Source organism: Salmo trutta, chromosome 26 (assembly GCF_901001165.1).
Source record: "Salmo trutta chromosome 26, fSalTru1.1, whole genome shotgun sequence".
Lineage (NCBI taxonomy): Eukaryota > Metazoa > Chordata > Actinopteri > Salmoniformes > Salmonidae > Salmo > Salmo trutta.
This window is the reverse complement of record NC_042982.1, coordinates 1,190,030-1,205,619: the sequence shown is the minus strand read 5'-3', so window position 1 is coordinate 1,205,619 and position 15,590 is coordinate 1,190,030. Positions and strand designations below refer to the sequence as shown.

The 15,590-nt window shown below is 42.5% G+C and overlaps 1 protein-coding gene and 1 long non-coding RNA gene across 3 annotated transcripts in view; one reads left to right on the top strand and one right to left on the bottom strand.

The window, feature by feature from the left end:
• The window catches only part of trmt9b (tRNA methyltransferase 9B), a 35,888-nt gene extending 34,056 nt beyond the window's left edge, over positions 1-1,832 (top strand). For both annotated transcript variants that reach the window (XM_029714313.1, XM_029714312.1), the window contains exon 5: positions 120-1,832. In XM_029714313.1, coding sequence (XP_029570173.1) covers positions 120-811 — 692 coding nt within the window. In that variant the 3' untranslated portion in view covers positions 812-1,832. The remainder of the gene's footprint in view (positions 1-119) is intronic.
• A 10,812-nt stretch (positions 1,833-12,644) lies between these two features.
• On the bottom strand, positions 12,645-15,024 carry LOC115162859 (uncharacterized). The gene is made up of 3 exons (XR_003869656.1): positions 13,939-15,024; positions 13,641-13,781; positions 12,645-13,488 (listed from the first exon to the last, which is right to left on the bottom strand). It is a non-coding gene; the product is annotated as an uncharacterized LOC115162859 (long non-coding RNA).
• Positions 15,025-15,590: the final 566 nt, after the last annotated feature.

Here is a 15,590-nt window from a genome sequence, read left to right as displayed (position 1 = left end):
TTATTGATCCCAGGTGCAATCTCCTGCTGTTGTGCTCTTGAGCAACGCTCTTAACCCCTAAAATATTTGTGTGTGTGTGTGGACTAACCAAGTACGATTCATTTTCTTACCTATCCAAGAATGCCTCTACAGCGACAAGAACAGGAAGGTGAAAAGCACATCGTCCATGCTGGACAAAGAGGAAATGACCTGCAGTCCCCATCAGAGCCACAGGCTGTGGTTCTTCTCACGCTCCCTGGACTCGGTCTTTGACTTTGGCAGCCTGACCATCTCCAGATCCACCTCCAGGGAACTCATCAGCACCGTCTCCTCCCGGCTTGGGGAGGCGGAGGGGGGAAAGATCGGCCGCAGAGGCAGGGGAGCGGGCCTCATAAAGCAGCTGTCGAACCTCTTTTCTGGCTTCTCCAGGAACAACTCGGAGGAAGATGTCTTTGACTCGGTCACAGACTTAGCCAGGAGCCAGAGAGATCATGGCAACGACAACCACTCCAACTCCACAGGGAAGACCAGTGTCTCTACTGCCTTGGTCCAGGAGTGTGGCTCTGTGGCCCTGCCTGACCTGGTCTCCTCCTACCAGAGGGAGCACACAGAGGGACCAGGGCGGCCAGGGAAGGACGCAGGCCCACCAGGAGACCTCAAACAGGACAGCGAAGGGGAGCCGGCGGCCGCCTCGTGTCTGCGCTATTACCACGTGTTCCGGGAGGGCGAGCTGGCGGAGCTGATCGAGAGCCACGTCGAAGAGCTCCACGTCCTTTACTCCTACTTCGACCACGCCAACTGGTGCGTGGTGGCCGAGAAGGTCCAGGTTTGAAACATATGACTTGGTTTTAACAAGTTTGATTTTATTTTTTATCATGATTTATTCGTCTTGCGCCTCAAAGAAAAAAAATACAATTTTTTTTAAGAGATGTTGAAGGTACTGTTCATATTCTTGAGGTGTTGTTTTAAGAGTTAGTGTTTCGCAAATGGAAAGCACCTAATAAGCAGTGTCCATCTGGTGGATATCTGGCCTGCTTCCCAAATGGCACCCTATTCCCAAGACTTCAATCCTCCGTTCCAATGCTGCTATCAATGGACCATCAATAACTATGAAAAATGTCTGCCAAGGAATCAAGTCTTTGAAGTTTTCCCCCTCTAGATGTTGCTCTTCTGTTTTTAGCCATAGAGGAACTTATAGGATAACCCCCCCCCCTTCCATTTGCCTCTTAGACTAACCATTGACCATTATGTTATATAGTGGTGGAATGGGTCTCTCAAATGCAAATTCTGCCTATATTTGTCTTCATATGTTCCGCAAAATACAAGAGGAACCAACCTTGCAGCAACGTTCTGTGATGTGTTGGTATCCCTTTCTATGTACCACCTGTGTATAATGGGTCATGTTCTAAGGAGCCATGTGCTGTTATTAAGAATGCTTAATTAAGTCAAGTGCTATAATGTCAATGCTGTCTGTGTGATTTGGTGTTAACATGTCCAGCTGAACTAGACCAATATAATTTTGGGGGGCAAATGAACAGACATATGTCCTAGATGATACTGTGAAATGTTGCACTGTAGGTATGTTGCTGCTTGCTGAATGTCAGTGGTTCGCATATGGAATAGCTCCCAGAAAACGTGAAACATTTCTGTAGTCGTTTCTGTTGCGTAAGCCTGTCAGTCCAGTGCAGCATGTCTAGACACACTACTATGATACTGGTGTACAGATTATCTCACCTACCCTAAATTATTTTTGTGAAATGTTTTATGGTTGATTTTTTTTTAAATGACCATTTTTAAATAGAATTTGTCTGTGTATGTTTTTGTTTAGCCCATGAATAAATAATTAGTATGGATCTCCTTCTTGTGATTGATTTTTCTCCACCTAATCATAATCTAATGTTTATTCTACCAATGTTCTCAATTTCCTGATACATCGAGGACAGGGATGCGGGTACAGAACAACATTTACTATCTGTCAAGACAAATTGAATGGACTACACTTCATAATACTGTTAGTGTCAGTGCAATCCTATGGCGCTCAAGGGAACTACATACATTACAGGGTGGAATGATACCAATGATGCACAATACCGTGCTGGCTTGGATATTTTCCTTTCACATTCTACTTTCCAGTACAGTTTCAAAATGTAAAATGTAAGTGTCGGGATTCAATCCAAAACCGCACTATAGCGAGCTTGACATTTAAATGTGTTTCTAATTGAGCTGACATTACCTTGCAATCTCCACAAACGAGGTAACATTGCCTTAACATTGCCTTTAAAAGCTGTATTGTCTACAAGCGCGATCCGATTGAATCCTGGTCAAGGCTAGCGCAGTACTGGCTTGGCTCAGTTTGCCTCCACTCAGTAGTGTGATAAAAGGGGTGAGTGAGGTAGCTAAACCTAGTCTCTATCATGACATATGACATGCAAGTTTTGACAAATCAGTAGCCTGTATGAATGCTTTACGAAAACAATCTTTATATGGACTGTTTCCATTCAAGATAGTTTTCATTGTTGCAACACAACTTGTTTAATGGATCCCATTGATAGTTTAATATTTATGTAATTCACAAGTGATGCATCTGTTTAATATAGCCCTGAAACACAAGATCTTTAATGTGATTAAAAATACTTTTGGGGGCCATTTGTAGCGAAGTACAATATAATGTTTTTTTGTCCGTGGACAAGCAAGCGTCTGACCTGAGTAGCTGCTCTGTGGATGATGGAGTGTCTGAGGGACAGTTTGTTGATGTCTTTGGAATAGACTTCTATCACCGTGGCGACAGGGACACCACTGTCTTTATCACCTACAGGTCCCTATTGTAAAGACCTGTCAAAGAAACAGCATTGAACACCAGGGGTGCGTTCAGTTCATTGATTACATTGAAGCATACAGTTCTTCAACAGTCTAAGGTGTATTTGCTCCCGTTTGGTAGGTGTGGCCTGATTTTAATATAGGTGTGACCATTTCAAATCACAAAACTCATGCAGGGACATAATCACACTCTGGGTGACCATAATCAACATTCTTCAACTGGTTGTTCAGTTTCTTTTGTTTTATCTAACTTAGTGTTTCCCAATCCTGGTCCTGGGAACCCAAGGGAACACATTTTTGTTTCTGCCCTAGTGTAACCGGTGTGAAATGGCTAGCTAGTTAGTGGTGCGCACTAGTAGCGTTTTCATTGGTGACGTCACTCGCTCTGAGACCTTTGAAGTAGTTGTTTCCCTTGCCCTGCAAGTGCCATGGGTTTTGTGGAGTGATATGTAATGATGCTACATGGGAGGCAGTTGTGTTACGAGGGACTGAAGCAAGACTGTTACGTTGATGCTGTTGACCCGGATCACTCAGTTGGGCTCTGCCCAGTTGCTGGGGTTGCTGCGGAGGAGGTCAAAGGTGAGTGTCACTGGTGTGATATGGCTAGTTGATGAGGTGATTAGTTGAATCAAGTGTGATAGTGGTAGTGTAGCTGAGGATCTGTGAAATTCACTCCTCAGCATGAAGTGTTGCCCCTTGCACCATTGAAGTCTGCACTTTAACCTCAGTCATTGTATCATTTCAAATCCAAAGTACTGGAGTACAGAGCCAAAACAACAACAAATGTCACTGTCTCAGTGCTTTGGGAGCTCACTGTAGGTCAACTTTGAGCACCTCTTATCTCTTGAATGTTTTAGCATTCAGGTCCAGAAAGTAACTTTGACCACTTCTAACATGGGCAAACGTATGGAACGTTTAATTCAAATCAAAAGGGTTTTAACTGGTACTTTCTATCCTCCACTGCTAAGATTTCAATATAGTACTCACTACCAACGTTGATTTAATTATTTTTAAAAAGCAGTTGTGTGTACTGTTAACGGGAACGGGTCATGTTGAATCCCAACGAATCAATCCTGGATCCCTGCGTTGCAAAGTAGAAAAAAGAGCAGAGACAGACATGGCTAGCGGAGGAGCTGAAGAACTGGAAAAGCTTCCCGCTTCATTTAAGTCTCATGTATGGGAGCATTATGGCTTCCTTGTCAAATATGATGATGGAAGAAGCATGGTGGACAACACCACTACGGTGTGTAGGCTTTGTGCCACAAGAAAGCCGTATGATCATGGAAATACATCGAGCATGGTCATGAGACATGAGGCCGTACTCTGTTGTGGAAAGCAAAGGGTTTAAAAATATGGTGGCCACGCTACAAAATCCCCTTGCGCACCCACTTCAGTATGAAGATCGTGCCAGATCTTTATGAACAGGAAAATATCAAAATTGTCGCCAAATTATCCAAGGCATCCTCTATTGCCCTCACTACAGACGGGTGGACCTCAAGGGCAACGGAAAGCTACGTGACTGTGACCGCTCACTACACCACAAAGGAGTGGGAGATGCGAAGTCCGGTGCTACAGACACGTCCGGTGCTACAGTCACACAGACACACATCTGGCACAGGTACTGCTAGGAGCAGTAGCAGAGTGGAAGCTAGAGAGGCCCAATAGCAATATCCCAATCACCACACATAATGCTAAGAACCAAGTAAATGCAGTGATATAAGCTGGACTGGGGCCACAGATAGCTTGCTTTGCACATGTGATCAATTTAGCATCCCAAAGGGGAATCTCAGTGAACCAGATGGACCACCTCCTTGGGAGGATTAGGAAGGTTGTTTACTTTTTCCATCTAAGCACAACAGCTGCTCATGTGCTTAAGACCCAGCAAGAAATGCTACAGCTACCCACCCACAAGCTTATACACGATGTCACAACAAGATGGAACGACTTATGACATGTTGGAGAGCTATCTTGAGCAGCAGGCAGCTGTATACTCTGCACTGACGGACAAGAGCCTGGAAAAAAATAAAGACATCTCCTTGTCTGATGATGATGTGAAAGTGGCAGAGGAGGTCCTCCAGGTGCTCAAACCCCTCAAAACGGTTACAACCCTATTGAGCACTGAAACTGCACGGTCTGTGTCCATGATCCTACCTCTAAAAACAAGGATTCTACAATCCATGGCCCCAAGTGAGGAAGACAGCACCATCACTAGAGATGTCAAGGCTGCCGTTTGAGAGGACCTGAACCCCAGATACCACCCTAATGTACAGGACTATCTGCTTGTTCAAGGATTTCTTTATTTTTACTATTTTCTACATTGTAAAAAATGAGCAAAATGATTTATTATTATTATTTGTGCCCTTGTCCTATAAGAGCCATTTGTCACTTCCCATTATTAAACATATCCTATAGTGTGTGTGTGTGTGTGTCAGGCTTGCAATGATGGCAAAAAAACAGTGTGCTGACCCTGGAGCTAGAGGGGGTACGCAGCTGGAGGTTGAATGTTTGAAGGCACAGAAAAAAAGAAAAAAATGTATGAAATTGTATGAAATGTATGCATTCAGTACTGTAAGTCGCTCTGGATAAGAGCGTCTGCTAAATGACTAAAATGTAAATGTAAATGTACTGCACTGGATCCAAGGTTCAAGTCCCTGTCTGTTCAAGTCCCTGTCTGTTCAAGTCCCTGTCTGTTCAAGTCCCTGTCTCACCTAGACCCTGCCCTACACCGGAGGACATACAGTGATCTCACCACTGAGATTGTGGCCACTGAAAAGGTCCAAATAAAACAAATAAGAGGGAATTACTTAAATAATAAATATAGTGCAGTCTAATCTTAGTCTATACTATTGCTATTAGAATCATCCATTTTTTATTTGGAATAATAATGGCTTTTATTAAATGTTATTGCCACAATTATAGTTCTATGAAATATGAAAATAAATAATGACTTAGTTTAATAGATCAAGTCATTTTTTTCTGCAGGGTCAAGCCACAGAACCGACAGGAGCAGACTCAGAGGCATCTCCTCCACAAAATCATTTGGCCATGAAGGAGCTTTTCGGGGAGACCTTTGCGAGCAAGGACACAGGCAAGACGTTTGCCAACACCATCAAAGAGGAGGTGGCATCCTACAAGGCAGCAAGCGACATTCCAGTGGATGGTGATCCACTGGCATGGTGGAAAAGCAATGTGTGTAAATACCCTCACATTGCCATGATGGCAAGACACTACCTGGCTGTGCCTGGCACTTCAGTTCCTAGTGAGAGGGTGTTCTCCACGGCAGGGGATATAGTGACTGCAAAGAGGTCTACCCTCTCCCCAGACAATGTAGACATCCTGATCTTTTGAAGAATAATTTGAAGTTATAAGTTAAGTAATAAATGGAAACAAAAGTTATATTTGTCTCCCCTTTTTTTCTGATGCGAAAAATTATCTGATCCGTGACTCAAAACCTTGATCCGAACCGTGAGTTTTGTGATCCGTTGGACCACTACTGGAGTGTCATGTGTTCAATACGTAAAAGGAAACCACTATCTTCAAGAAGAGATCCTAATAAACACTTTTAACACCATCTGGTGGCTGATCTTTGTAATTACAATATCGGAGATTGGCACTGAAAATGGTGGACATCACCAATGGTAAACATGGTTATTCTGCTCCTCCGAATGGTCTGGTATGTTGTCATAAAGATGAGTTTCTGAACTGCAATGCTTGAAAAACGCTCATAAGATGTCCTGAGACTCCTGAGTACATTTTCAAATAAAAATATTCATTTTTGGTTAAGTATAGTCACTAAATATTTGTGACGTATATGCGACATCGAGCATTAAGTGATGGATTTTGTTGTAAATCAAAATCATGTAAAAATGTTATTTGGGTTTCCTTGGGCAGTCCTAATCACTGCTTAATTTGCAATGCAAGGAAAACTAGGTCCTGGTTTCTAAGGGTTAACAATCATCAAGTCTTGATACCTTTCATTTAATCTACAAATTTACTGTACCTAATGCACATCTAGGTCGACAATGACTCCTGGATGCTTGGCTGCTACTGCCAGGTTGTTGAGGAGACAGAAGCCTGATCCGAAGCTGGTGAAAGCATGGTGGGTCCCCCTGGCCGTTCTGCATGCAAGCCCTCTCTGTAAAGCAATTTCTGCTGCTAACACAGTGCCACCTGGGAGGAGGGGGGATACATATTTATTGTAGTCTTTCAGGCTTTGTGTCAACTGTAAGGGTGACAGATTTTAAAGTCCCCTTGAGATAAATGGTGATATCACAGGTGGTACCTTGATTGGGGAGCATGGGCTTGTTGGCATGGCTGGAGAAGAATCAATTGAATGGTATCAAACCATTCCATTTGCGCTGTTCCAGCCATTATTATGAGCCGTCCTCCTCTCAGTAGCCTCCACTGGATGATATTATTTTTCAGACAGTCCAATTGATGAATGTTCATCTAACCTGCTTGAGCATACCTGTTTCATATCTGCAGCGTTGCACTATGCCCTCACTCCACGCAACGCCTGTCCTCCTCTGCTCTTTCTCATCGATCTGGCCATTTATGTTGTTCAGGTATTATTCTGTGCACACAGCTTAAAAGATTGTTGGATGCAATTGCAAGGGCCCATACTTTTGGAGAAAAATCCACAAAATAAGGACTGTCTTAGCTGAGCAAACATCAACTATCATCCCACATATCACTGACTGGCCCAATCATCTGCACTTGTTCACTTCCCTTCACTGATTTGAAAGGAAGTGATTGGTATAGAAAAAATATGGTCGAAAGTCCCTGGATCTGTCCCAAAAATATCTCCTTTCTCCTGAAGTGTGCACTCACTCACTACCGAGTTCCAAACTGCAGCAATGTTCCAGCATTGGGGTGGCAGGTGGCCTGGAAGGTAGAAGCGTTGGGCCAGTAACTGAAAGGTTGCTGGATCGAATCCCTGAGCTGACAAGGTAAAAACTTTTTTGTTGTTCTGCCTCTGAACAAGGCAGTTAACCCACTGTTCCCCAGGAGCCATAGATGTCAATTTAAGGCAGCCCCTCGCACCTCTCTCTGATTCGGAGGGGTTTCAGTTGAATGCATTCAGTTGTACAACAAGGTATCCCCCCTTCCCATGCACGGTCATGCCCCCCCCCCCCCCCCCCCACACACACACGTTTAACATCTAGTGAAAAGCCTTCCCAGAAGAGTGGAGGCTGTTATAGCAACAAAGGGGGGGAACAACTCCATATTAATGCCCATGATTTTCGAATGAGATGTTCAATGAGCAAGTGTCCACATATTTTTGGTCTTGTAGTGTATTTGGTTGGTAGAGACCCTACACTTTTAGAAAAAAAGGTTCCAAAAGGGTTCTTCGGCTGTCCCCATAGGAGAACACTTTCTTGTTCCAGGTAGAACTCTTTTAGGTTCCATGTAGAACCCCCTGTGGAAAGGGTTCTACATGGAACCCAAAAGGCTTCTTCAAAGGGTTCTCCTATGTGGACACCCGAAGAACCATTTTAGGTTCTAGATAGCACCTTTTTTTTTCTAAGAGTGTACTGAATATTTTCCAACCCAGTTTATTTGAGATAAGTAAAGTTGTTTCTACAGCCCAATATGTATTTAATTTACAGTGTAGTGTATTGGGGCCAATAGAATGGGCAGAGTAAAAGGCCAGCAGCACTCTAATCTAGATAAATGACTAGAACAGGTCTGTTAGCACTTAATCTAATGACAAACCAGATTTCCATTGCATCTTTGCATCTCATGTTAATCATCTGTTAATCATCTGACATAGAAAACATAGAATAAACCCCTCTGTCATGCCCTGACCAACTCTACCAGTGACTTGTGACAACAATTTTGGACCCCCGTGTGGCCTCCCTACATGTGGAGTATGAAATAATTTTTACATACCGTAATTAAGCGCACCTGAATATAAGCCGCACCCACTGAATTTAAACAAATATTATAATTTTGAACATAAATAAGCCGCACGTCTATAAGCCGCAGGTGCCTACTGGTACATTGAAACAAATGAACTTCACACAGGCTTTAACGAAACACGGCTTGTAACAAAAATAAATAGGCTTTAACGAAACACGGTTTGTAACAAAAAATACAAAAGATTGCAGTAAACAGTAGCCTACCAAGAAAGTCTTTGGTCACTATCTTCCTCCTCCTGTGCACTGAAACCATCTCCTTTGGTGTCGGAGTTGAATAGCCTCAGAATTGCTTAATCCGATATTGGATCGTTTTCATTGTCGCTCTCGTCACTTTCATCCGGAGGCAAATCCCCCGCTGAGCCCTCTTCAACATGCAGCAGTGCAGCCTTTCGAAACTCGTTGATGATAGTGGATTTTTTGACAATGCTCCACGCTGTCAGGACCCACTGGCAGACTTGACCATAAGTTGCTCTTCGCATGCGGCCCGTTTTAGTGAAGGATTTCTCCCCACTTGTCATCCAAGCCTCCCACTGAACACGGAGCGCCACCTTAAATGCACGATTTACACTGATGTCGAGTGGCTGCAAGTACTTTGTTGTGCCCCCAGGAATCAGGGTGACAAAATGACTACCATAATCAGAATGATGGGAAGTTTGAGAGCGCTCGATTTAATCTAAACAGTAAACAAAAAAGTTGTTTGACCTTAACCCGTTTGGCAATTTCATTGGTCTAATGAAAGCTTCATGCTGCCAAAAAATTGATCACGTCACAGAATGTGTTTTTTTGGGGAAAAAAATGTGAAAGCGGGAAAAATCCATATATTAGCCGCGTCATTGTTTAAACCGCGAGGTTCAAAGCGTGGGAAAAAAGTTGCAGCTTATAGTCCGGAAATTACGGTAACAAATTTTTGCTATTGTTCTTTTTTTACATCAGTTATTAGACAGTGGCAACGCGGAACACTAATGATTATGAACATGGTCTTTTGCCTGCTAATGCCTGCAATGCAGTGAAGAAAACGATATGACAACAATAACGTCTAATGTAACTGGCCCCTCTAACAGTACAACTGGCTCCAGTTTGGTCCCCCCAGTTGAAATGGTCTAGAACCGCCACTGAAAGGACATCCAACAACGGGAACCTTACGAAGATGGCAAGTTGTTACATTTGTATATTTTTTTGTTGTACAGCATGCGTAGCAAAGGCTGAGATTGTATCATTTTACTTGTCCTGTTTTAAAGCTCCTGTGTCAAGTCTGGGATTTTGTTTTCAGGTTCTACTTTCAGGTCCTACTCACTGTTTGTCAGACGCTCAGCTGGATGAGAGGATCAAAGAGCTGATAGGGCAGAATGAAGAACTTGGTGCAGAGTCTGTGAAGGCATGCTTAAGAGGAGAAGGTGAGAAGGTGTTTGAGTCCAGCGGGACAGGGTCAGACAGAGTCTGATCCGTGTCAACCCCCAGGGAGCTGCGAGGAGAGCCATGTAGCAGCCATGCAGCAGCGGCTACACCGCAGGCAGTACAGAGTTGCAGGCCCAAATTCATTGTGGCACATCGATGGCAACCATAAGCTGTTCCGGTATGTGTATACGCTTAGGCCTCCTGAATACTCTACGTTTTTACAATCTTAACATCATAGAAAATGAATGATTTATATGCTTATATGGTCATGAAAGAATTGTGACCCCATTCCTGGGTATACAGTCCCTTCAGAAAATATTTACACCTCTTGACTTTTTCCACATTTTGTTTTGGTACAACCTGAATTTAAAATGGATTAAATTGAGACTTTGTCACTGGCCTACACACAATACTCCATAATGTGAAAGTAGAATTATGTTTTTTTTTTTTTTTTTTACAAATTACATTTTAAAATGAAAAGCTAAAATGTCTTGAGTCAATAAGTATTCAACCACTTTGTTATGGCAAGCCAAAATAAGTTCAGGAATAAAAATGTCACATAATAAGTTGCATGGACTCACACTGTGTGCGATAAGTGTTTAATAGGATCTTTGAATGACTACCTCATCTTAAGGCACTGTAACTGGAATAATGTTATCAATAATGCCCCTTCATCTTAGAACATGCTTCAGAAGATTTTAAAGTTAGGAAAGTTAGTGTCCTTGTCTGTTTTCAAGACTCTGATCGACAACACTATTTGTGATAACTGCAGTTGTTTCTAATCTTCAACTGTATCTTTAACTTGTGACACTTTGTCTTTTGTGTGTGGTCTGTATTTTTCTGTAATGTTTTATGGACACGCTGCTATTTCCCTGTTTTGCCTTCTTGCCAGGTCACCCTTAAATAAAGGTTAAATAAAAAATGTTTTAAAAAAACTGAACGCCGTCACTATAAGAGAAAACAACGTTTTTGTAAAACAAATGTATCTTGTTTTTTAGGTGCAGGATTGTTATCAAAGGTGCTGTGTTATTAGCAGACTTGTTGTGTTTCTGAAGGCCTCTGACAACAACAGGAGTGCCACAGTGTCACGGTTGTCGACGGTGAAGGCGGACCAAAACGCAGCAGGTATGTGCAGGCTCATCTTGACTTTTATTAACTATCAAAATGAACACCAAAATAACAAACAGAAATACGATCGACAAAAAAGCAGTCTGGTAAGGCACAAGGCTAAACACAGAACACATGAAAACCAAACAGTGCCCAAAAACCCCGGAATACTTAAATCAAATGCCCCTTTCAACAAACACACCATCCCGAACCACATAAAACGAATACCCTCTGCCACGTCCTGACCAAACTGCAATACCAATTAACCTTTATACTGGCCAGGACGTGACACACAGTCATGGAGTCATTCGAAGCAGCCATCACCAGCTATGGAGTACCATCCCGGGTGAGATGTGACCGGGGTGGTGAAAACAACCGTATCTATGCCTTCATGGAGCAGTTCAGTGGTGGTGAGAGGGGAAGTTCCCTCAGGGGAAGGAGCACTCACAACCAATCACAACAGCCGCTCGGCTGTGGCGGGACATCTGGCATGGAGTCTCCAACGTTTACCATGACCTGTTCACCTTCTTGGAGATGGAGCAGATTATCGACATCAACAATGAGGTGTACTTTGTGTTCCTGCCACGGGTGAACAGAGATCTTACTGTGTTTGCCAGTCAGTGGAACCACCATGGGCTGAGGACTGAACAACGGCAGTCTTGTAGGTTCACTCCAACCCTAATCTAGTACACCTGATTTTAATAATTACCTGCTTAATAAATGAATCAGGTTAGTTACAACTGAGGTTGGATTGAAAACCTACAGGAGGGTAGCTCTCCAGGAACAGGGTTGGAGAGCCTTGGACTAATGGATCTAGGTCTTAGATTAATGCATTTGAAATTTACAAAGGTGCAGTTCCCAGAAGTGGAGCTGTCACTTAATGCAATGGATGGGAAGCCTTATTGCATGTAGCTCCAATTAAATGATAATGGCTAAAGTTAATTTGTTATTAAATGTAGGACATCAAATTATCAGATTTGGATGAGTTGGCAGCAATAGGGCAGCAGTTCTTCAGTCAATATCAGTAAAGAATATTGGTTATTAGTGAAGTGTCAGTAAAGTGTGTCTAAAAAACAAAACCATAAAACACCAAGACAAACAACAATATGGACTGTATAATTAATTTAGAATTACTAATCATTAAGTGAACATTAACAGCCAATACAGATATACAGTGCATTCGGAAAGTATTCAGACCCCTTGACTTTCCACATTTTGTTACATTAGAGCCTTATTCTAAAATGGATTAAATAAATAAAAATGTAGCGTCATACCCAAGGAGACTCGATGCTGTAATCGCTGCCAAAGGTGCTTCAACAAAGTACTGAGTAAAGGGTCTGAATACTTACTACGTAAAATGTGATATATATATATTTTTTTTATACATTTGCAAAAATATCTAAACACCTGTTTTTGCTTTGTCATTATGGGGTGTGTGTAGATTGAGGAAATATGAATACTTTCAGAATGCACTGTAATATTTTAAGCATTTATCTACTTACCGTCTATGTATTTAACAATACATAGACGGTAAGTAGATAAATGCTTAAAATGTTGATGTGCAGTTACATTTTCAAACACTCAATTGTTACTGTAGTTTAGTGCTACTGGATACAATTCTATAATTTCTGTATCATAATAATGTGTTTTTATGCAACACCGAAATGCGGGGAATTCACAATACCAGAGGTCATGAATTCCCTAAAGGCATTGTAGGTGCTATGAAGAGGGAGCCTTATTGTCACAGCACACGTGTTTGCCTCTAGGTACTTTTTCTTCTGCTGCCCAGTGAGGTATGCCGCCAGGTATGGAATAGGTTACTTTAAACAGGTGGGAGGCTTTATGGAGTCCACAAAAAGTGCTCGGAAGTTGTCTGGTGGTTCCCCAATGCCTCCAGCAGCCCAAAAGAGTTGAGACCATATTTGAACGTGTTATGGTTTAGAGACGGTATGTATATTTAAAAAAATAAGTGTGAAGGGCAAATTTAGTGATGTGTATTGATTTCGGGGGGGGGGGGGTGGACCGATTCAAAATACTTATGTTAGAGGCGGTAATGACAAGTACTTCACATATTTATGACAGAGTTGACTTACTGCTCCAAGGCCACCTGCATGCTCCCTTGGACAAATTGTTGAGCCACCAACTCAATCACACCATCCCTGTCCTCTATTGTCTTGACAACAATCCTTTTCAGCCCCAGTAGGCTCAGTCAGTCTACCGATTCCTCCAATTTGTTATTCACCTCTGATAGGTCCTCTGCTTTTTTGATCTAGAATAAAAAAATATATGACAGGCAATCAAGAATTTAAACACAGCAAAAGAAACCATACATGTAAAAAATGATATATTATTTCCTGTTTCTGTTAGGGAGGACATCAAACTGACATTTTCCAAATGTGCTCTCAGAGTAGTATGGCTCACCTCCTCCAGACTGAGTGATGGTGCAGGCTTCCCACACACTGCTGAGAAGAGTGGCTCAGAGAAGAAGTGTGGCCCAACCCCTCCATGGACCACACACACACTGATCATTTTCCCAATGGTTCTATACAGGCCCTCGTGATGCTAAAAAGACAATTTCAAATGTGTGCCAGCTTTATTATCCCTATGATATATCGCCCTGGACAAAGCACCTGAAAAAGCCTCTTCACTAATTGTTTTGGCTTAATTTTTGTATTTTACATGAAAATCAGACCTTAATACAGGTAAAAAGAAGGCTTACCATGAACATGAAGGGACAGCCGTTTCGCTCCTTCCGGACCCTCGAAGATGGCCGAGTCTTTGATGTCCCTCATGAGGAGCCTGTAATACTCCCCCTTGGTCAACTGCCCCCTCCGCTTTGGACTCAACGTACACGAATGCAACATCCATCTTAGCCCCTGCATTCAAGTTTTTGCGTTGAAACGCATACAGGCTACTGTTTAGGGCGTTGCCCCTGTGGACATTTATCATGTCGACGATGGGGCAGTTGTCCTGGTCCACTCGGCTCTATAGCGAACGTAAAATGTCACTTATGTCTGTTCTAGAGGGGGGGAGCTCATTCAAAATGTATGACAAATAGAATAAGGATTGATCCTAAGGGAAAATACTCTGACATTAAGGTTTTAAATACTACAATTTGTTTATAAACAAATGGAGATGAGGGAGGTGAAGGTGAGGGAGAAGGAGAAAGTGAGTTAGAACGTGAGGGGTGAAAATAAGAAAATAGCTGCTGGATGGTAGGGTCAGCGATCAGGCAAACCCTCATATTTATCAGCCGGTTTCTCCCTGTTTGCCGCCTTTGGACTCAAGCATTATGCCGTCTCCTGAATGATTGCAATCTGACAGGTGCAAACTTTATAAAAAGTTACACTAATGACACTCAGCATAATCGACGCCGCCCATACTCGCACACCCCACGGTAGCTGCTGCTATAGTTAGCCATACCTAGCTAGTTAGTGTAGTTCAGTCCAGTCCTATGACCCTTCATGTTCAAGCGATATTTGAAGAAAAAGTAAACAAAATCATAAAACAACATAACAGTAATGTAAAGGCCTAGTTTACTCGAACGGACATACTGATAAATAACAAACGATAACATGGCTAGATAGGCTAATAATAGAAAGGAGGAGCGTTACATTAACGTTAAGTAGCTGTGCCAGTTAATGTTGACTTTTGCCAGGTATTACCAACCAGAATTAATCCTACCTGATCCTCCTGGGGTGGTTATCAAGGTGGTTGTACTTGGTTGGCAAAACTTTAAAAGCGGTCTCATGTTTTCAAGGTTCGACACGACTTATTCGTTTGTTGGTGGTGATGATTGACAATGTTTTTCACATAGCTGGCTTCACATGCAACTTATTTGTGATTGGCCAATATTTGCATATAGTTTGCATATTGTTATTTGACACGTATCTTTTTTGACACATAAAGACCCAAACGGCATTCCAAACACTTAACCAGCATGGCTACCACAGCATTCTGCAGTGATATGCCATCCCATCTGGTTTACACTTAGTGGGACTGTCGTTTGTTTTTCAACAGGACAATGACCCAACACACCTCCAGGCTGTGTAAGGGCTATTTTACCAAGAAAGAGAGTGATGGAGTGCTGCATCAGATGACCTGTCCTCCACAATCACCTGACCTCAACCCAATTGAGATGGTTTGGGATGAGTTAGACCGCAGAGTGAAGGAAAAGCAGCCAATAAGTGCTCAGCATATGTGGGAACTCCTTCAAGACCATTGGAAAAGCATTCCAGGTGAGCTAGTTGAGAGAAAGCCAAGAGTGTGCAAAGCTGTCATCAAGGCAAAGGGTGGCTACTTTGAAGAATCTCAAATATAAAATATATTTGGAATGGTTTAGCACTTTTTTGGTTACTACATGATTCCATG